Genomic DNA, 21,886 nt, shown 5'->3' on the forward strand with positions numbered 1-21,886 from the left:
TCTTTGCTCGCATCTCTGTTACTGCCTGCATTGCGTGTGCACTGTGCACCGCGTACACTTCCGGGTTGTTCATTTCCTGCACCAGGTAACCTTTTTTGACTAATAAAACCCGAGACCGAAGAGAAGAGCAGCTTTTAGGTAAACCGTATTTACATGTGCTTCAGTACGACTACGCCAGTGGTTCTGTTTGTGTCATAATGTCGTATTTCACCCGGCCACTGCCCAGATGTAGCTTGTTAACGAGCACAGACTGACACATCTAGCGAACAATCGCCGAGAAAACGAATCTTAACATGTGTCCAAACGCTTGAAAGTTGTTAATTCGCCGCTAGTGAAAAAAACGTGGATGTTGTAAGGGTTGCCCTTGACTGAACTTTCACTTCCAGAGAGTTTAAATAGCGGCATGCGTGAATTGAACCGCGTGGCTAATCGCACAAACAATAGCTTCATTGATTATATCTGAAGAAATAGAATATATTGCTTAGTGACGTCAGTTGCAAATTTGGTTGTTGTTGTTGTAGCCTGGGTCTGCGAACGGGCGTTTCAGATGCAACTGCTGATAAACCAGGATGTTCTTGCACGCCGGACTGTGCTATTAGGCAGGGGATTTCCTTAGTGTGGCTTTGGTGGCAGTTGGTCAAAATAGCTCGCTACGTTGCCGGTTTTGTCACGTCTTACATTATTTTTCGTCTTGTCTACTGCTTCGCAGTCTTTTCTTGGAGTTTGTTGATTTCACAGTCAGTTGAGGCCGTTTATAAATAAAGGCTGTCCGTGTGTTTGTGTTAGCTGTCAGAGTTGACAAACTTAGGAAGTTTGTGTTTGCACTCTGAATAAGCCACATCAGGTTTGTCAATATTTCACAGTTGCAAGTTTCCAGAATTGTCCTAACATGGGATTAAAACATGCAAACATGTAAATCTAATGCAAAATAAATACAAATACGCACAGACACACAGTGTTTACTCAGCTTGGCTTTGCTGTGCTGTGCAGTAGCAACAGCGTTCAGGTAACCTGATGCTGCATGTGAGCTGGGATTACTGTGCAAGGTTAGGGTTAGTCATGATGGACACCTGTGCCGTGTCACTTCCTCCCCAGGTAAGGTGTGCTTTCCAGCTGCTGCGGAGTTGGAAATGTTTGCTCCTTAGGGCGGCTTCTTTGTTGTACTGTGTACAGGTGGCGTTCAGTGGCAGCGGGGTAGCACTGAAAAGCACAGCCATGTCCCAGAGTCTGTGTGTGAAACCCGTGTCCCACCTGAGACTGTGTTGTGTGTCCAGGCTGTGTGAAAGACAGAGCTTCGAGTGCCAGCTCACCCTCTTTTGCCATTTTCACGTGGGTTCAATGCACGTGCGTTGACATCTTGCAAAAATTAGATATTTTTTTTTTTTAGTGTATGACCCAGCCAACACCTCGGGAATGTTCTGTTGGTTGGCAAGTCACGGAAACAAACCGGATCTTCGGCTAGTCTGTGCGATACTGTACGTTTTGTGTGTCACCAGAAAGTTTCCATCCAGAACTGTAGTGGAGGGGTAAGATAGGGGCGTCAGTGCTGCCGCAAATATGTTTTACTGTAAGCGCAAACCAGTGGATTGCCACCAAGGATCATTGGTTTTCTCACGAAATAAATGAATAGTTCTCAAAATAAATGTAAAGTTTTTATTTTTTATTTTTTATTAAGTTAACTTAGGGAGACGGCACCCGATCTTGCTTAGCCTGCAACTCAACAGCTCACAATCTGCAACAGATTTTACTTTTTTTTGTGTCCTTGCCTGGAAACAAACAATGTGAAAGGAAAAATCATAACAATGGTCCTTGTGTCTGGGTTCCAGCGTATTACAGCATGTTGAGTGTTCCCTTCCAGGGACGGATTAGTGATTATAGGTCATCGTTATGACATCTTTGCTCTCAGGGGGCGATGTCTTTCCAGCACCGAAGCTCAATACTATTGGCTGCTGTCACCTTTAATGAATTACAATCCCTTATAAATGTATGAAATATTTTTAGTCTCTTCGAGTGCAGTGAGCTGTAGCCACCACTAGGGGTGCACCTATAGACCCTGGTGCAGGGTACGTTTGAGCAAAAAACGGTGAGCTGGTCATTACCCGGTTGCCGGGAGGAACGCTGGAATGTCTTTTCCATCTTTGCGTCCTGTATTGTACTACAGGGCATGCTTACAGGATGTGGATTATGGTTGCCGTGGCGCCGGCAGTAGGAAAGGCTCACATGACCAGATAAGTCTAAGAAGGAACCGCATCCGTCCGTGCTGCGGTGGAAGTTCTGAAAAGCGATGGTGATGATGATGATAAATTGCATTTAAAAAAAGTGCTTTTCATCTCTTTACCTCCCAGGGGTCTCTTCTGGGCCATCGCTGATATGCAGCACCCACCTGGGCCCAGCGCTTCCCCCCGTGTGGTTAGAGCCGGGCCGTGGCTGGCAGAAGGAGCCCCCCCGCTTGGCTGTGCCCCCCCCCCACATGAGTGGGCGCTTGGCTGCCATTAACGCCCCAGGGCTGACATGTTAATTCTATTAGCCATTTTGTTTTTAACATCCTCCTCGCATCTCGTCCAGGGATGAGTCACAGGGGTTTGAGTCAGCGCTCGGGCCCCCTGGGGCGGGGCCGCTCGCTCCCACGCTCTGCCCCGCCGGCGCTGCGCTATCTGGAGCGGCTCACTCCCGCACTCTTCACCGCCGGCGCTGCGCTATCTGGAGCGGCTCGCTCCCGCGCTCTTCACCCCGGCGCTGCGCTATCTGGAGCCGCTCGCTCCCGCACTCTTCACCGCCGGCGCTGCGCTATCTGGAGCGGCTCGCTCCCGCGCTCTTCACCCCGGCGCTGCGCTATCTGGAGCGGCTCGCTTTCCTCCCGCCCAGGAAGCGGGTCACCCCAGACCCAGCCGAGGGCACAGCAAACGGGTCGTTTTCCTGTTCATCAGGGCCGGGGTCTTAAACGCTGCGACGCCTCACAGAGGTCAGCGGCTCCGCGTCTCCGAGTCGTTAAGCGTCAGGGAGCTCTGAGGCAGCCGCTCGCGTGGGTCGCCGGTACGCATGTGACCTGGACCCGCTGGCGGTGTGTTTCAGCACGGCACGACCGCGCTGTGCTACTCATTCACGCCGGAACTCTGAGTTCTTACATTTCCGCTTCCGCTACTTTCCAGCCTCGGCCCGCGAAGAGGCTAGGCCCCGTGGTCGCCCGGCAACCAGCGTCAGGCCCAGACGGGTTCGCTGTTCTGCGGCTGGGCGGCAGTCGGTGTGGGACGTGGCAGCACGTGGACCGGCCTTAAAATAAAGGGGAACGCTGATCAAAAGCAGCCTGCAGTGTCCATCTGTCTGGAGAGAAGAAGGGAGGGCGCGGGAAGTAATTAGGGCCCTACGGCCATCAGTAAAAACCAGGGGGGGGGGCGGGTGCTGGTTTTTTAAATGATTTCAGGGCAACATCTGAAGGAAGTTCCCTCAGTGTGCTCGGCTAAAAGAGCAGACAAAGGGGTGGGGGGGTGGTGTGGGGGATGGGGGGCAGGGGGGGTGTCTGCGGGCATATCTGCAGCAGCAGGAGTAACTGGGCGATTAGGGTGTGGTCATTCGAGAGGGAAGGTGAGGGAATCTCTGCCCTTGTGCCTTATGTCCCACCCAGCACTTCCTGACCCCAGAACCAGCAGAGACTGCTGCAGAACTGCTCCTGAGGAGGTATTCATTTAATGCAAAAGTACATATATATATGTGTGTGTGTGTGTGTATGTACTATGATGACAAAAAACCTGAAAGTGTGCTTAAAGAGGAAGCAGACCAGCAAATGTAAACCATACGCTCATCTTCGTCTCTCTGGATAAGAGTGCCTGCCAAATGCCTGTAATGTAATGTAATGTAATGTAATGCGTTGCTTTGGACACGGAGATTTGTGGCTGACTTTTCCTCTGTGACGTTTAAAGGGCAAGTGAACGACCCTTGTCGCCATTAGTTTTTGTTTTTTTTTTCTTCTGTGGACTTTCAGTTATGCTCAGAAGCCCTTGCGAAAGCTCCCGGGTGCTCATTGGCTGAAGGTCGCGTTTGATCCTGACGCCGTTCCCCCTCTCCCAGCCGCTGCGTTTTTACCGCCGTGCGAAAGCAGCCGCCCGCCGTCTGCCCGCAAGGTAACCGTGGGAAACGCACACGGTCACAGAGTGCGCCTGCTTCCTCCGGACCCGAGGTGCGGAAGAGTTCAGGGTCTGCAGTGCACTTGTGCCTGTAATTACCCAACTGAGTTCATCCTGTTTCTGATTGGACGAGGTTAACCCACTTCCTTGCCCTTGAGCCGGCTGTAGGTTTAAAGAGGCTTTAAAAAATAAAAGGTTGTAAAAGGTAAAACGTTCGGGACTGTTGTCTCTCAAAGACAAGGTGTCGGGGTCTCTCTGCATGGAAAGTCTGAAGGGTTTTGTGTAGGCTCATTCAGAAGCGCCCGATTCCAAACAGTAGTTTGACTCGTGTTTTGGTTGGCCATTGGGAATTGGAAGACATCCACGGTTCTGACCAGATTTGTTGCATGAATAATTTTGGTTTGGTTTTGCTGTTGTGTTCTTGTGGTTTATTTTTTCTTTTTTTCTTTTTTGGTTTTATTTATAGGATGGTAACTTGTTTCTTTTCTCTGGATTATAGGAATTTTGGGAATTAAGACCAAATTTTCTGAAGTCGATAAATATTTGCACAGTGCATAAATTTATATGTCTCGCACTTTTATCGGCTGGTTGATAAATATTTACAGAAACGTTACAGTGGGGTAGTGTCATTTAAGTGTAATTTAACCAATTCAATGTAACCTTGACTGCCAGTGTTATTTAAGTGATTCGCATTCATGTTAAAAACTGAAATTAATGGACACATGCTTTGCTTTGCTAGTTTGATGGTTAAAATAAAAATGAAATAAAAAGAAGCAGAAGAAAACACAGAGAACAGTGGTGCTGAGGTGCGGCGGATCGGAAGCCGTGAGAGAGGAGAGGTGCTGGCGAGCTGAGCCTCGCTCTGGCCCCCTGTTTGAGCCGGGGCAGGTGCGAGCGCTCGCGGGGACTTCTGAAGCCCGTCGCGGTTTGGGATTGGTCGGCGGTGGGCCGCCGGGTTCCGCCGCGGTCTCTGCCCGCGAGGCGAGGGTGAGCGAGCGGCGCTCTGAAGGGGTTCCCGATGTCTCTCGCCCCCAGGCAGCCTCAGGCCCGACGAGTTAGCCACGGCGCGCGCGCGGCTGCTTGCTTAAGCGAGGAGCTAACAAGGGTCAGAGTGAAGCCACAGCTGAGCTCGGCTTTAAACAAGCGTACGTGCGTGTGTGTGTGTGTGTGTGTGGGTGAGTCTGTGTTTGTGTGTGTGTGTTTGCGTGTGGGTGAGTTGGTGTTTGTGTTTGTGTGTTTGCGTGTGGGTGAGTAGGTGTTTGTGTTTGTGTGTCTGTGTGTCTGTGTGTGTTTGCGTGTGGGTGAGTAGGTGTTTGTGTTTGTGTGAGGTCTAAGTGGTTGCAGGGCAATTACAGACCTGAGGTGGGTTTGCTTGATTTATTCAGAGAGAGATGAGGCCTGTGGGTGTGAATGAGACGTTTGTGAGAGTTTCTCTTTCCCCCTCCTCTTCGCTGCGACACGCGCTACCATGATGCATCCGGCCTCCGGCTGTCAATGACTGATGAGACTTCAACACCACAAACTACTGGGACCGACCAGCTCTTGATCTTGGACATGTGAATCATTTTATTTAGCATTATCCGCTGAACAAACATGCAATCACCAAACATGAATCGCCTTTGATGTGGACATATGATCGCCGATCACAGCATCTCTTTTGAATCTTGGAACGTGTGAATCCAGGTCTTTTGAATGTGAGAACATATGAATCCAGCTCTTTTGAATCTGGGAACGTGTGAATCCAGCTCTTTTGAATCTGTAAATCTGCTGATGAATGCGGTTATTGAGGGCTGTTCTGGAACGGCCGCTGTACGTTTGGCTCTTTGGCTCTGTGTGGATGGAAGCGGGGCTACAGGTGAGCGGCGGTTTTAGCTCTGCCAGGATTTTAAGGACAGGAACCTTAGGAGGGCTAGTTCCACCCCTGATGATCTGCCTTGGTGGTGTCAGTGTGGACTCCCACACCATGTCTAGTCCTGGGCTGAGAGTGTTTCTCTTTATTTGCAGTTTATTTATTCACTTTGATATTTACCCAACTCCGAATCAGGTGATGCAGCGCCTCACTCTGGGGCCCGGGGACTGTGCCTCCCACCTGGGACTTATACCTGCAACCTCTGCGCTTAACCTGTGGCTTTGAGCATGGGGTCTCACGCTCTCACACTGTGCAGTTTTGGGATGGGGGGGGCGGCTCAAACCCCCCCCCCCCACTCTGCACCGCTGTCCCGTGCCAGGACAGGACCAGCAGCCACGCCGCCGCCCCTCGGTTAACCGGAGTTTCCAGCCGTTAACGGGGGCGCGCGGAACCAGGGCTAGCGCCGGCTCATAGTCGCCAGGCTCGCCAGTTTTTAAACAGAGACGCCGACGGCCCCTCCCCTGCACAGCCCCGCTTCTGCGGCACAACGGGCTAGACGGCCGGTTTGAGTTTCATATTAAAACCCCCTGTTTCTTTAAGCTTGTTTTCATTAGCCGCTGTCTGATTTTTAGCCACTTTATAAAAATAAATAAATAAAAGAAGACTTACCAAAGGGCGTGGGGAGTGTGGAGGGACTTTTTAATGGCGCCTTTGTGACAATTAAAATGATCAGTAGGGCGTGTTGCGCGGCCTGATTAGGGACTAATAAACGAAGCCTCCTGCCTGCCAACAGTTTTTTGTCTGTGACAAAATGAAAATGGCGGTACTGTGTTAGTGGAGTTTGGGTTTGGACTGCTACAAAGATCTAGAGTAGCCATCAGACTTCACCCTTTGAATAAGTAGGTTTCTCTAGAATGTTTGTTTCAAAATGATGCGTTAGTGTTCTAGAACTGTTCTAGAATGGTTACACAAGCATTAGAATGTTCAGCTGAGAGCATTCTAATCACGTATTTGCTATCTCACACCTTACAGGGTTAATTGTTGTGCCTGGTGAGGAAGCTCAGTTCTGATGTGCCTGGTCCAATCATGTCACTCAGATAGGTCATAATGGAAAGCAGGAAAGTTCCATTGCACACCTGCACTTGGGAACACAAGCGCGCTGCAAAAGACTGCATTACTCTGTTAGCAGCCTGTGGTCTCAGTCACTCCGTTAGCAGCCTGTGGTCTCAGTTACTCTGTTAGCAGCCTGTGGTCTCAGTCACTCCGTTAGCAGCCTGTGGTCTCAGTCACTCTGTTAGCAGCCTGTGGTCTCAGTCACTCTGTTAGCAGCCTGTGGTCTCAGTCACTCTGTTAGCAGCCTGTGGTCTCAGTCACTCCGTTAGCAGCCTGTGGTCTCAGTCACTCCGTTAGCAGCCTGTGGTCTCAGTCACTCTGTTAGCAGCCTGTGGTCTCAGTCACTCCGTTAGCAGCCTGTGGTCTCAGTTACTCTGTTAGCAGCCTGTGGTCTCAGTCACTCCGTTAGCAGCCTGTGGTCTCAGTCACTCCGTTAGCAGCCTGTGGTCTCAGTCACTCCGTTAGCAGCCTGTGGTCTCAGTCACTCCGTTAGCAGCCTGTGGTCTCAGTCACTCTGTTAGCAGCCTGTGGTCTCAGTCACTCTGTTAGCAGCCTGTGGTCTCAGTCACTCCGTTAGCAGCCTGTGGTCTCAGTCACTCCGTTAGCAGCCTGTGGTCTCAGTCACTCCGTTAGCAGCCTGTGGTCTCAGTCACTCTGTTAGCAACCTGTGGTCTCAGTCACTCCGTTAGCAGCCTGTGGTCTCAGTCACTCTGTTAGCAGCCTGTGGTCTCAGTCACTGTAGCTGGCTGAACTGCGTTCTGCTCCGATCTTGAACTGCATGTTTTAACTCTGCCACTGTTCTTGTGGAGTCGTTTCCATGACCTCTCTGGGTTTGTCTTGGCTCCTCTCTAAACCTTTTGAACCGTGACGCTAATTAACCACCCAAGTTACTGCCCTGACTGTGCCGCTGTGTTCTCGCTGTGTTCTCTCTGCACTTAACACTTCTGCTCGAAAATTTGTGAGTGAGTTTGTCCAAAACGCGCCCTTCCTCCCCCAGACCCCCAACCCTACGGTTTACTAGTATGATGTAATAGGTGGCTAAAATTAGAACAGTTCATCCCAAATAGTAGTGCACGTATAATGGTACATTAATGCCCAAGGAAGTTTTCATTTGAATGTCGTTCTCTGGAAAAAGGTCTCAATGGCTGAATTTTGCAAATTAAATAATAAAAAAATAAAAAAGGGGTTTTATTTGCAGTGAAAGACTCCTGGAAGGAGAGAGTGTAGTATCCACAGACATTGAGAAAAAAAAGAAAATGGAGAAAAAAAGGTTCCAGTTGAAATAAAAATAGCTGGTGTGCTGGATGTATGGCTGTAAGCACTCTGAACCAGAGCTGTGGGAGAGCCAAGCCACAGCGAGTTTTCTAGCTTCAGACGCTAGCAGACAAGCTTGTGCGTTTAAGAAAGAACTTTTTGCTGTTTCTTATTTTTATCACTTCTCAGATTTATGAGACAATAAATCAAGAGAAATCAAATTTGCTGAAAAAGCATCTCAGACACACACACGCATCTGAGCCACTGAGCTCCATCATTCCATTTACCAATACCCCCCCCCCCTTTCTTTAAAGTTGATTAACTTTTTTTTTTTTGAGAGAGTAAGAGGGTAAATTAAACTGTTCAACACCCCCACCACCACCACCACCCTCATCTCCAAACTGTACGTTTTTTACCCTTGAGGGTACGAGTAAAACTGTAGATAAGGCTTCGAACCAGATTCACTTGAATCACCTGTGTTCCTGGGCCAAGTTTCAGGTACAATAAGAAAAAATGGCCTCGCTATAAAATGTTTGTTTTATATATAAAATATAGACATTTTACAGCAGAAGTAAGTGTGGGTATATAATTAAATATATATATGGAATAATTTGTGCTGTGACTGACAGGCCTATTTTTACCCAGCTGTGGGGGATGAAGTGGCAGGGGGACGGAGAGGCCGTGTGGGGGGGAGAGCGTACAGTATGGGCTACTGTAAGTCTTTATTTATTAGTCCTGCCTGTACTCCTGCGCTGGCTTTGACTTAAATTTACTGCACCACACAGCAAAAAAATAATAAAATAAAAAAAATCCACAAGACCGCCTTTGGGTTTGAAATCCCCCCAGCCAGACGAGTTCCCGCTCCTGGAACCTGCTGGAGGCGGACATTTTCACTGCTGCGCTGGGGGGGGGTTGCCTCTCTGACACCAGCGCCGTTAAATCCTGGAGCCCAGGAGAAAAGCGAGAGAGAGAGAGAGGGAGAGGAAGAAAGAGAGACAGAGGAAGAAAGAAAAAGAGAAGGAGAGAAAGAGATGGCTTTAATGAAACCCCAGCTCTAATGATGTAAGTGCGCCACCCACTCTGTGTGAATGTAGCACTGGGGATTGGTCCCAACTGTGGAAAATGTGGTTCAGTTTTCAACTCTTCGCCCCCATCCCCCCACCCCTACCCCCCTCATGCATGCCTGCAACCTCGCCCACACCCCCCCCCATTTTTTTGGCAGGTCTCAGTTCTTAAGCTAGTTGGAGGACACCATCTTTTTGACGGTGCCAGAAGTCAGTTACAGCCTACATACTCTGCTCTGAGGGTTGAATTCAGTGTAGATATCGTGTTCTGGATTCTGAATAATTCAAATCTTTCCTGTGCTCTGAACTACGTGTGAAGTTCTCTCATTCAGACAGAAGGGAAGGCAGCACCTGCATTTGGGGAGAATGTAAATCTGCCGGCAGTTTGGTTCTTTAGCTATAAGGCATGAAATGTGCAGCGTGTTGTTATATTTTACATTTTGTTGATCGACACACGTTTTCTCACTGTGAAATTAGATATCTTCATCTCACACATTGTGTTGTCTGCGTTAAGTTAAAATTTGCTTTGGAAAATAAGGAAATGAGTTTCTCCTGATTCAGAACGAGGCTCTGTCAGGCTCTACAGGATGGAAGCAGGCCCAGGCTGGGCATGCTGGGATTTGTAGTTTGACACTGGCGGGGTTATTATTAAGTGTTGATTGGATCTGATCTGAGCCCTGTGCTCGTGTTGCTGCTAATCCAGCGTGCGGCGGCGGGGGTTCTGGTTCCCACGGTAACCCCGGGTTTTCCGCGAGCGGGGCCCGGCGCTGGGCCCTCGGGGCTCGCTGTGCGGGACGTGTGAGCGGCGCGCTCTCTCGCGTCTGGTTTTGGGTTCTCGCCCGCGGGGCACCTCTCCTGGTGTGTCGGCTGTGATTCGTGTCTCCTGCGCTGAGCGCCTCGCTGCTCTGCGGCTCGCTGAGCTGACGGGCTGGAGCACAGGCCCTCTCCTCCCTCAAGGACCCCAGGATCAGTTTCATTGAGGTGGCTGGTTTTCTGCCTGCCCTTCTGAATTAATTGCATCATTTTTTGGTTTGCACAGTAGTTATTGTCACGTGAACGCTTGTGAACACGTAAGTTTGCGGATGTGAACACATGAGCTTGTGAACGCATGAGCGGGTGGATGTGAACACATGAAAGCTTGTGAACACATGAGCGTGTGGATGAGGGGGCCTGAGTTTTGGCCGTGCCGCTGGCCTCTCTGTGTGCAGTATGGCCCTTGTGTCCTCCCTCGTTCATCTTCACCATCATCCTCCCTGTTCCTGCAGCTATTCCCCTCTGTTCCCATGAGTCTGTGTGTTCAGCCTCTGGCAAGATTCACCTCTACAGAATGCAGTGTTTACTCACAGTATCTACGGAAACGTCCTCATTGATGCCTGTTGCCTAATAATACGCACACTCTCCTCATAAATCATAGGCACAGAGGAAGTGAAAGAGACACACAGACAGACAGATGGACAAGTCAGTCGCAGGAGAGATGGGCGTGGGGCGGGGGGGGGAGTGGGTGGTCTCTATTTGAGGAGAAAGGCGGGTGAAACTGCACCCCTCCTCAGAGGGCGGGGGAAGGAGGGTCAGCCAGGACGGTGGGCGTAATCGGATCTCCAGACACGCGGCGGGCCGGACGAACCTCTTCAGCTGAGCCACCAAAATCCCTGTATGGAGGAAATATGAGTTCTCTTTTTCTCCTATATGATGCCCAGCAGAGGGGGGGTATTTGGGCATGAACCGGTTGGCTGCGACCTTGGGGTGGGAGGGGGAGTGCATGTAAAGGAGAGGCCGAGTCTGGATTACCCCAAATATTGTGAGAGTGGGTGGGGTCCCCTGTGTGCCTGGTGCGGTGCGTGCCTCGATGCGGTCGGGCGCTTGGGTTGAGACCCTGGGGGGCCTACCTGGGTTTGTGCGGGGTGGGGGCCGGCTCTGGACGAATCGGCTCCCCGCTGCAGTAGTATCCCATGATGCAAATTGCTTGTAATAACTAAAAGCAATTATGGCGCATGCCCCCCCCCCCCCTAAAATAAGGTGTTTTGATAACATTAATCCTTGGCTGTAGGTAGGCCGGGGTCTGAGGTGGCTGTTTACCCAGAAAATTACTGCCGCTCCACAAGTTAATAGAGCCCCTTTCTTCAGTCAGCTCGGAGTTTCGAGCGAATAGAAAAGTTTTGACTTCCACTCAGGAAATAATTAGTCTCATTTCCTTTCTTTATTGGTGAGATTTTGGGCTCGCTCCGCCAAGACGCTCATGGAAGTTCTGCGTCATTTTTCTCTTTTTTTCCCCCCCCTCCTGAAATGGCCGCTTTTAAGAAATGAGCTTAGTGAGGATTTATTGACACACCAAAAAAACCTTGTGTTTACACGTCAGTGCTGCCGACCGCACACTGATCGTGGGCTGGGTTCGAGGCTGCCGTGTGGCCATTTGAGCAATTTGTTTATTTCTAATGTTCCTGTACCTTTTTGTTGGTGAACTTGTTTTGCAGGACTTTTGGTTTCTTCAGCCAAAATTGTTGTAGATAACATTCCATCTTTCCTGGACATTTGAGGTACATACTGTTGCATTCGTTCACAAAGGGTGGATGCAAACGTGATTGGTTCTCCAGCTCCAGCACTGCGAAGCTGGACTCTTAGTTAAATTTTCTGGAACAAGTACTGTTACATTTTTACCGATGGCTGGAAGAGTTTACAACGGCCCTCTCGCAGTGAAGTACAGTATCAGAGTAATGTATAAACTCTAAAATCTGCTTTTTGCTTTTTTTTTTTTCCCTCCCGCCAGTCTTAAATTGAGAACATATGAAGCCTGAGCTTGTGTGTCCCGGCCTGGTGTTTCTGAGGCTCTGTGACGCTGTAATTCTGTCTCATGCTGTAATGGTGTTTTAAAAGGTGTGCAGGCGGGCTGTCAGAAACGGACTCTCTGACTAATCTGTGTCGAGCGAGTGAAAGCACGGGTCTGTGTGACCGTGACTTTCCCAGCCAATCGGACGCAGCTGCTGACGGGGAGCGTTTAATTTTTCCGCCGCACTCAGAGCAGAAGTATGAGCTGCCCTTGCAGATTCGACGGCCTCGCACATGTACACACACACGCAAGTGCGCACACACACACGCACACACACACGCACGCACACACATACACACCCCTTCCTCCTTAGTGTGCCAGTGTCCGCTCAGTCTGAATGACAGCTGGATCGGTGAAACGCAGTGTTTTTGAATCGTGTGCATGTGCACTTGTGTCTGTGTGTTGTGTTCTGAAGGCTTTAACACCGTGTCACCATAGCGTGCCCCTTTCCTTAAATTAAAGCGAGCGTTCTCATCTTGCTGTGTTCTTAAAATCTCTCTTCTCCCCCGTGTGTTGCATGTTACTGAGCGCAGTTTGGTTTTTAGACAGCCGTTCTGCCTGTGTAATCGGCCCGGTCCTGATGGCCTTGTCTGAACCGTGCGCTGGTGGAGTATTAATGGAAAGGCTAAATCCCCAGGCTCCTCTGTGCACACGTGTTTCCACCATTTGCATATTTTTATGATCTCTGCCTCCAAACTCCACGCCCCCCCCCCCCCCCATTCATGCTCGCTCAGTGTGTGGTCCATTGTTACTGTTTGCCCTTTTGTTTGGTTGTGGTTTTGTTTACTGTGTGTGATTAATATTATGGAGGGCCCCCATATTAATTTGGTTCGCTGTTCTTTTGGAGATCGGTGCAGTGGAGGACTCTGCAGGGAAACCTGTGCAGTGTTGAGGTTCTGTGATTAAATGGGTTCAGGGCCTAGCACTGTTGTGAGAAGCAGCGTTCTGAACGCCTCAGGAAGAGCCCTCTCTCTCTGCCCTCTCCAGCCCCCTGGAGCTTGTGTGTGGTAACGGTGATGGTGTCGATGGAGGAGTGGCTGTGTATCGCTTTCATTTCTCTGGCCCAGAGTACAGGCCTGGGTGGCAGTGCCAAGTAATCATGGGCACCACATGGCCCTCTCTCTCTCTCTATTTCTCTCCCTCCCCCTCTCTCCTCTCTCTGTCTCTCTCTCTATCTGTTCTTACTTCTGTCTCTGTCTTTCTCTCTCCTCTCTCTTCTCTCCACCCTTTCCCTCTCTTCTTCCTCTTTGATCCCTTCATTCCCAGGGAAATCCCAGTTATGGACCACGTAGGCTATGTCTAGGGGGTGCCTTCACTGTATCTGGACCTCCAAGCTATTTGAGCTATTTTGGTTTTCATTATTTCAACTTTTGATTGAACATTGGCACAAGTCTCTGGTTTGGAAAAAATAATTAAATGAGCCCCCCCCCCCAAAAAAAAAAGAAAAGGAAAGAATTGATGATGACAATGCCAATGATATCTGGTTTTACTCAGGACATGTGTATTGTTGGGACCGAAGGAGTCTTCCATTCGCTTTGGGCTGCACTGATGTGCCCTGATGCACAGATATTGATTAAAGACTCCATCTGTTCCGCATTTTAAAAATGATTGCCCTTGTTGATTGTTGTGAGTGTATTTCTTTCCATTTTTTGAGTCACCAGGCGTCTTAACAGGGTCCAATGGAAATTTTACAGGAAATTTTACTGTCTCCTTATAATCAAAATATAAATGTCAGCATTTTTAAGTGATTAACTGATTAACCAATCAGAAGGGCACAATTCTTGCATTGCAGAATAATAGGCTAATTAATTCTGATTTGCTGGCAAATATACCAGTCCTGATGCACAGTCCTTTTTTTGGTTTTGCCAATTTCCTGATTGTTTTTTTATGTCTAAATTCTGAGCAGTAATTTTTCATTTTGTCTTATTAATTCAGGACTTCATGACCTCAGTTTGAGATAAATAGATTTGGATTCCACTGCTCAAAATAATATGCCATTAAAAAAAAAAAAGGAACGGAAAGTTGCGTTTTTAGTTCTTTAGTAAAGATCACAGACAGTTTAAGCGTTCCTAAACATTTGGGAGCTGAGGCAGTAGGTGGGACGGGATTCGAAACGATAAAGTGGACCCAGTGTGGGAGGTGTGCGGTGGGCCTGAGCTGCTTGCGTGTGGAACTCTGACGTAACAAACTGGCAGAAACCAGACGGCCGCAGGTTTTGTGTTGCGCTGCAGCGCAGAGGACTAATGGGGCTGTAATTAGCCAGTGGAAAGATTAGAGCAGAAGCATTAGGCTACATAAAGGGGCGCAGTGGTGACACAAGGCCGGCGGTGTCGCCCAGTCACGGGTGGGTTCTTGGGGTTTTTTCAAGTGCAAATTGTACGCCCGCAGAACTCGGGCAGCCAAAACCAAAGGGTTTTAGGGACTTGCCAAGGTCTGCTTCGAATTTCGCGGCCATTCTTGTAATTACTTCGTCTCGTCTGGGAGGGGAGTCTTAAAAGGCGTTCTGAGCGATTCCAAATTAGCGCCACAGACCGAGTAAACGCTCTGAATGCGGCGGGCTTGTCGAAGGGTGGCTTCGTCTTTTGGAGTCAAACAGACGTTTACAAGCCTCCTAATGGCCACGCTGGTTTTGCTAGGTTAGAGGGCTGGTGACTGCGTCTCCCCAAGTTGTGATTCAAAGCCCGTTTACCGAGACGGCTAAATATAAACTTTGTGTGGCTTTTAATAACAGCGCCTGAAATCTGCTACGTGTTAACGGCGCTGTAGAGGAAACCGAAAGACATGCCAGAGCAGTCCCGTAACAAATTGCGATGACAAATAAAGAAAGCGGTCCCTTTTAAACGCAGTTCATTTTTTTTTTTCCGTCTTTCTTATTAACGTACAAGTTGTTTAGCTTTCTGTGACCCGGAAAATTAACTGGGGCACGTGGGATAGAGTCAACACAAAGAGTCCTCCCTGCACAGCTTATGACCGCAGGCGCGGTGGCCATGCGCACGGTGGAAAAGGCCCTCTTTCCCGCTCTTTTGGTCTGTTCAGGCATCTTGGCAGCCATCCTGGTGTCCTGCCATCGGATCAGTGAGAGTCGAGGTCGGAGTTGTGCGTTCTGGCCCAGCTCCTCCCGTTTACCCTCTGCCCGCCCCTCGCATACACCAGCTGCCATTTTATGCCATATATCAGGCACTCCATTCGCTGCATGACCAAAGTGCCAGCATGAAGCCTTATAAAAAAAATGGCCACCGAGGATGATGTCATAACCGTTCAATTCACATGCCTTCAGGGCTGACGATAGTTTTCATTTGACACTATTTGTTTGGTGCTGACCAGTCATTGGGGTCTCTTCTGATAACGCATTGGAAGAGTTTGCTGTAGGGACCCCCAGTATGCGGCTAACAGGAAGCCAGCGTGCTTCTCCTTTGTGTGTGTGTGTGTGTGTGTGTGCTCTGATTTCACACTTAAATCTCTTCCCCTGCAGGGGTTTTCCAGGAGGGATGGATGACGACGATGACTTCGGAGGCTTTGAGGTACTGTGGCCTCCTTTATAAAAAGTTTCTGTTTTTTAACGTGTCAAACTTTTGTTGGGCAGGTTTAATTAATTCATTTATTTTTTGTGTGCGTGAAGACAGTGGGTTCTGTTGTCTCTCCCAGAGGGGATCTGATAACAAAAAATTTTGTAATGCTTTTCTTTTTGTTTGTTTTTGGGGTTTTTTTGGAGGGAGGGAGCGGGGTGCAGACAGAGGACAGGATTGAAAGTCCTCATGAAACAACTGCAGTTCTTCCAGGAGACATTTTTCATTTGAAGGCGGCTCTGAATACAGCATTGTTGTTGGGGGGGGGGCAGGTTATCTGGGTGAATGGCACTGAAACCAGATCTAAGCTGCACCACCTTTCCTGTGTGTGGTGATTATCTGCAGGTTTATGATGCTCTCCCATTGCACTTGTTGTTTGTTGCAAAGATGGGGTGGTGGGGGGGGTGAGCAGGCGGTGGTGGGGTTTTGGTTAGGGTATATATGACACCTTTGGAAATGCTTCCTATCGCACTGCGCTTGTGTGAAATACCCATCAGCACAAGTACCATCACTCACCACAAGTCACCTCTGTGCTTCTGACAAGTCCATGACGTGGCATAACCTGACGTTGGGAAAGTTGATTTTCCGGATATTGTGCTGTGTTTGTGGATTTAATCGCTCAGTCCTCCCGTTCCGCTTTGAAGTCACGTGACCGCCCGTGTCAGAGCTTCCTCGCTCTGTGATGTAATAAGGCGGCTGGCGGGAAAGCGAAGTGTGGCTGTGATGTTGACCTTTTTTTTTTCTTTCTTTCTTCTTCCTCGCTTAGCCTCCTTACCGTCCTCGGCCTCAGTGTTTTGGGAAAAGACCGTTTGGCTCTGACGCACTGCCGCTCCCCACCAGCGCCCGTTATAGCAGCGGCAGGCGTCCCAGAATGCCTTTCTCAGGACTATTTATAACCCCGAGGCCTTTCTGGAAGGCCGCTTCTGTCCCTTTCTTCTGTTTGCTTGTCCTTTGATGGAATACGCGAGACGGAATCGCGCGCACGCCACATCCAAACACAGATTTTATGTTTTGGTTTTTTTTTTTTTCCTGAGTGGCCAAAAAAAAAAAAATTTTGTTTTATTTATATTGATGTGGATGTGCGAGAAATAAAGAGATTATTTTAGTCTTCTCCCCCTCAGTGTGTCATGAAGCGTGGGCCAGTATGCCCACAACTGCCCCGGAGATCCGGGGATGAGTCGCTTTACCCCCCCACACACACACACACACACATACCTACGCACACACACTCACACACACACACACACTCACGCACCTGAACATCTTTACTTGTGCAACTATTACCACGGATGTTATTATTATTATTATTATCAGAAAAAGAAGGAGAATCATTTTTTGGGACCTGATTTCTTGAGACCTTTAGCACACTCCAAACCACTAACATGACCAATGTTTTTAAGCTATTTAATGTTGGGGAATTCCTGTTAGGACATGTTGATTAGTTTAATTTGCAATTTGGTTTGTTTTACTGTTTTGGCCATTTTAATAAAATTTTTATTATCTAAGAAAAAGCGCAGATATACTGCATTGTGGTGAGAAATATGACATCAGGTCTCTTTCATAGCCTGCCATTCAGTGTCCATTGGACCAGTGTCTAACGGTCTGTTGTTGACATTACAAAGACAGACAACCGCTAATGTTTTTTCTTAAAACAGACTTTCAGTTTTTAAAGACATATTCAGCTAGATGTATCCAAAACCTTGACCCAGGCATTAAAAATAAATAAAAAACCATGCTTACTCAGTTTCCCCCCCCTTTTTAAGTAAAGCACTGGGCAGAGCTTGAATTATGATGCTTGATCAAGCAAATGTCTTGAAAAAAAAAAATGGCTTGGGTGTTTTTTTTCAGATAATAATTGTGTTTGACTGTGCTGTGGAGGTACTCTTGGTGATTTTTATCAGTTCCTGAAGCTCAGAGATTCCTCTTAAAGCCGCATGAAGACAAACGGGAATCCCCCTTGTCTGAGAGGAAGAAAGAATAGACAAAGAAACAAAGATAAATGAAAAAAGAACATGGCAGAAAAAACGGAAAATGAAAGAAATTGTTCCCAGTTAGTTTACATGAGAAAGTTTACTTTATAAAAAAAAAAAAAAAAAAAAAGAATTTACTTTAAACCTGACATCGTCTCTGCCGAGCATATTCATTGTTCGTTGTGCGTGAACTTTTGTGGTGCACCCTGGGATATTAGCCTGTCAACATGGGTGACCTTTTACTTCCTCCCCTCCCCTTTCCTCTGGGGGAGAGGCTCCAGAGCTCAAACAGATCTCTCGCCAAACCTGCACGTCTCTGCGCATTAAGCAAAAAAACTGTCTTTGGCTTTACAGAAGTCCTCCGCATTTGCATTTCATGTTACGAATCAGGAATAATAAAGTCTCTCGCATTTTACTGCATTTTCCGTTTGACGTATCTTTGATGTTATTGCGGGGGACAATGTTTTTAAAGCAAGCTTAACTTTTTCCATATTAAATAATCTGTCCATATTAGAAAACATCAGTAAATAACATGTGATGACACACAAAAAAAATAAAAAATTATAATGGGGGGAAGGAGTTGGAGTAAACAAACCAGCATAGCTAAACAATACCATCTGACCCGGCGGCCATTGTAACAAACAGCTTCCATCTTCTCAGAAACTCTCTGCGACCTGATTGGTGGAGAGAGATGAAGCTGGGCTCAGTTGGACGAAGCTCCTGGGGCGGGGGAAGCGTCTGACAGGCTAAACGCTGGGGCGTCGGGCCCGTCCCGTTTCTGCCATTATGTAAAGGGGAAAAACGGGCTGATTTTTCAGCTGATGAGGTCACGAATGAGTAACTTTGCGAATGTATACAAAAATAAAATCCCTCGCCTGCAGGCATCACCACCGGGTGGGCGTTCGATTGGGGCGGCAGTCGGACATTTTGTCCGTTTGGATTTGGCTTTTGAAATAAATGTTACAGGTTTTGTGGGGAGGGAAATTAAATGATGGACCTCTTTCTGTTGTCCGGTGTGTGTGTTGATGTCTCAGCCAAAGAAGAGCTGGATTAGTTATCCCAGCATTCCATCTTTCCTGTTCTGAATGATGTGTTTTCAGTTCCTCCCTTCGCTCTGTTGCCGGCACTGTACAGGAACACTGAAAAGGCAGCGCCCTCCCACTCATGTAGCTTCTTAAATGTTTGGGTTTATTGGTTTTCTTGACCCAGGTTTTTTTTTTTTCATAAACTATTTTTTAAAAAAAATAATTGTGCTGAAATCTTTCTAAATCTTTCTAAAATATAATTTAGTCTCTTGATGGTCCTGGCAGACGCAGGAGGGGTATTCCCAAGCACACACAGTCTGCAGCGAGACATGTGCTTAGCCAGAGGAAGGATGTCAGCTGCCACCCTGTGAGCGCCATGGCAACAGGCGCTTAACTCCGCCCAGTTTCAGGAAAGCCCCGTGTGTGTGCGTCAGTGTAAACGGTGCTATAGCGGTGCGCTCCTTTGTTTGACCTGTGACCTCTGACCCCTGACCCCTGTGATTCCACAGGCTGCAGAGGGCGGAGACGGTGCGGCGCAGGTCACCGTTTCCCCGGCGATCCCGTGGGCTGCCCTCTCCTCAGGTGAGTGACCCTCCTGACAACCCCCGCCCCCGCCCCCCTTCCGATCCAGTGCTTCCTGTGTGTCTGGTGCCAACGGACAATTCTGGGCCCACTTACATCATTACTGTACACAGGGCCTGGCCAGCTGGCACAACTTAACCAAAACCCGGAATCCACCGAGGAAACTATAGGACCAACCGGATTTCAGAATTAATTATCTGCAATTCCTTCAACTGAAAGTTTTGGTTCAGTTTAATTTAATAATTTGGGGTGTCAGATAAAAAGTATCAACCTTTTGTCAAGGAGAGCAACTTTTTAACCTGCCTTGTATCCCACTAAATGTGCCTGTTTAGTATGTGAGTGTTCGTTTGCCCTTCTCTCGCTGTGCTGTGTGAAGTTTGCTTAGCGCCTGCTCCCCGAGCTGTAAATATGTTTCCCCAGACAGCTGCCGACCTCCGCAGAGCCCCGCCCCAGGGGTCAGGGGTCAGGGGTCACCCCTGCGCGTATATCACGGGGGGTGTTTGTGTCGGACGCCGCAGCCCCGAGGCCGCTCCCCTGCTCTTTAATCGCACACCTGGCGCAGGCGATGCCGCCTCCCACCCTCCGCTGATTTAGCGCTGCGCTAGCCGGCGGCGCGCAGCTCGCGGCGCACACGCGGTACCATCGCAGTGCGGGGGGGGGGAAAGGGTCAGAGCGCTCCCTGCACAGCCTCTCAGCACTCCCTGCACAGCCTCTCAGCGCTCCACACAAAGGCCTCTCTGTACAGGGCTCTTCTCACCTGCTGTGCCGGGCCGCGGAGTCGCAGATCTGACTGAAAGAGATATGCTGCGCTTTTCTCATTCGGCCATTTTCTGAAGGAACTAGAGCGCAGAGGGACAGGTGATGAACTGCTCTGCTTATTGCCTGAGATTCATGTTTCGAAACTGCATGCAGACGGTAAATAAACTGTTGAAAACCCATAGCTTGAAAAATCATTTTAAAGATTGCAGTTTATGGAGTTTGTGTACCTCTCATAATAAAGTTATTTATGCGTTAAATGTGGGATCAAAACTGTTCTCTGGTCACCAGTGAACCAGTTAATATTTACATTTGAGAGAAGAAGACTAAAAAATGATCTTATAAGCGCTTAATTAATGATCAGTAATGCAAGTATTGCATGTTTTATAATGGTGCTAGCAGGCATTTTAAATAAAGTCCAGATTTAAATGCAAGATGTGATAAAAATGGATATTTAAAAATAAGTTTTAAAATATGTAATAAATGTGAAGAGTGTGAGTATTATGATATTGTAGAATCTCTTTATGGTTTTATTAATTTAATACCCATAAAGGCATTGCGTTTCTGCATATTTGGGAGGTTATGTATGTTTGGGTGGGTTCATCACTCTAATTTAGGGTAGATTATACACAAAAAGTAATTTAATCCTCATTTTTTCCCCAGAACAAAAAGTACCTGCATTAGTTTGTACAACCTAATAATTATCAAAATTGAATATAGGAAATCTCTGTTTAATTGAGACTTATGAATTTCTCAGAAAAAAGTAATTATCATTTTGCTTGCTCATTTCAAAGTGAATGAGAAACAGACGCGGATCCTCTTGAGAGTGTGTTCTAGACCACAATGAGTCATCTTCAGCCTTGTTTAAACACTCCTTACTGTACTCATCCTGCTCAACTTCATCCCCCTGTCTCTGTCTCTGTCACTGAGTTTATACGAGTCAGAGATGGGTCAGCTATACTGATGTAACATTTTGATATTTTACTATGTACCAGGAACCTTACCTCTTCAAAGGGGGGGGGGGGGGGTGAAGTCAGGAAACCTCCTCTTGACATTTGAGGAAGTTATCAATCAGATTTGCATGTCAGAATCTTAACTGACAGTCCTGATTGCTGACTGTTCTGGCTTAATGCTGCTGTTGTTAACAGGGAAAGTCATTAGTTCAGGCACTGTGACTGTGAGGCCACTGCAGTGGGCCAGTGTCATTTGGCTGACAGGAGAGTGTAATGGAGGAGTTCTCACTCTTGTTATAAGAGCAGCATTGCAGTACAGAGATTATTATTTTATTTTATATTATTTTATTTGGTTATTATATTATTTCCATCATGTATTTTCTCTCATTGGGAGCTCACGCCTATGTCCTCATATCGGTCCGGTCAAAGCGCAGGTCTGTCCCGACGCAGGTGGGGAGTCGGGGGTGTGGGGCGGGCGGGGCGGGACGGGGGGGGGGGGGTGTGGAAAGTGCAATTAGTTAATAACTGTTTAGGAGCTTCTTGGCCCGGCAGACATCCTCTGTCCGAGTTCAAAACAAACCCAACCGAAATTACAGGCGGTGCCACGGCGACGTATCCTGCCTGTGAGGCAGTGGGGCTGAGCCTGCCGCAGATTAGCCTTATTACAGGAAGGGCTTACGCGTTCTGCACTTAGCATCGGCGCTGCGCCGCTCTTACTCTCATCCGCCGGGCCGGGCTCCATCTGCCGAGCGCTCAGGTGATCCCAACTTTCCCCAAATTCACTTTCCAGTCGGATGCCCCGGGAAGCC

General features: G+C 48.2%; 1 protein-coding gene across 1 annotated transcript in view; it reads left to right on the plus strand.

Annotated features, from left to right (window-relative positions):
- Positions 1-21,886, plus strand: part of LOC135246002 (coiled-coil domain-containing protein 91-like) — a 75,780-nt gene continuing 53,894 nt past the window's right edge. Inside the window, exons 1-3 of the mRNA XM_064319483.1 lie at positions 1-85; positions 15,698-15,746; positions 19,296-19,368. Of these exons, the coding sequence (XP_064175553.1) occupies positions 15,714-15,746; positions 19,296-19,368 (106 nt within the window). The 5' untranslated portion in view covers positions 1-85; positions 15,698-15,713. The remainder of the gene's footprint in view (positions 86-15,697; positions 15,747-19,295; positions 19,369-21,886) is intronic.

This window comes from Anguilla rostrata, chromosome 19 (genome assembly GCF_018555375.3).
Source record: "Anguilla rostrata isolate EN2019 chromosome 19, ASM1855537v3, whole genome shotgun sequence".
Lineage (NCBI taxonomy): Eukaryota > Metazoa > Chordata > Actinopteri > Anguilliformes > Anguillidae > Anguilla > Anguilla rostrata.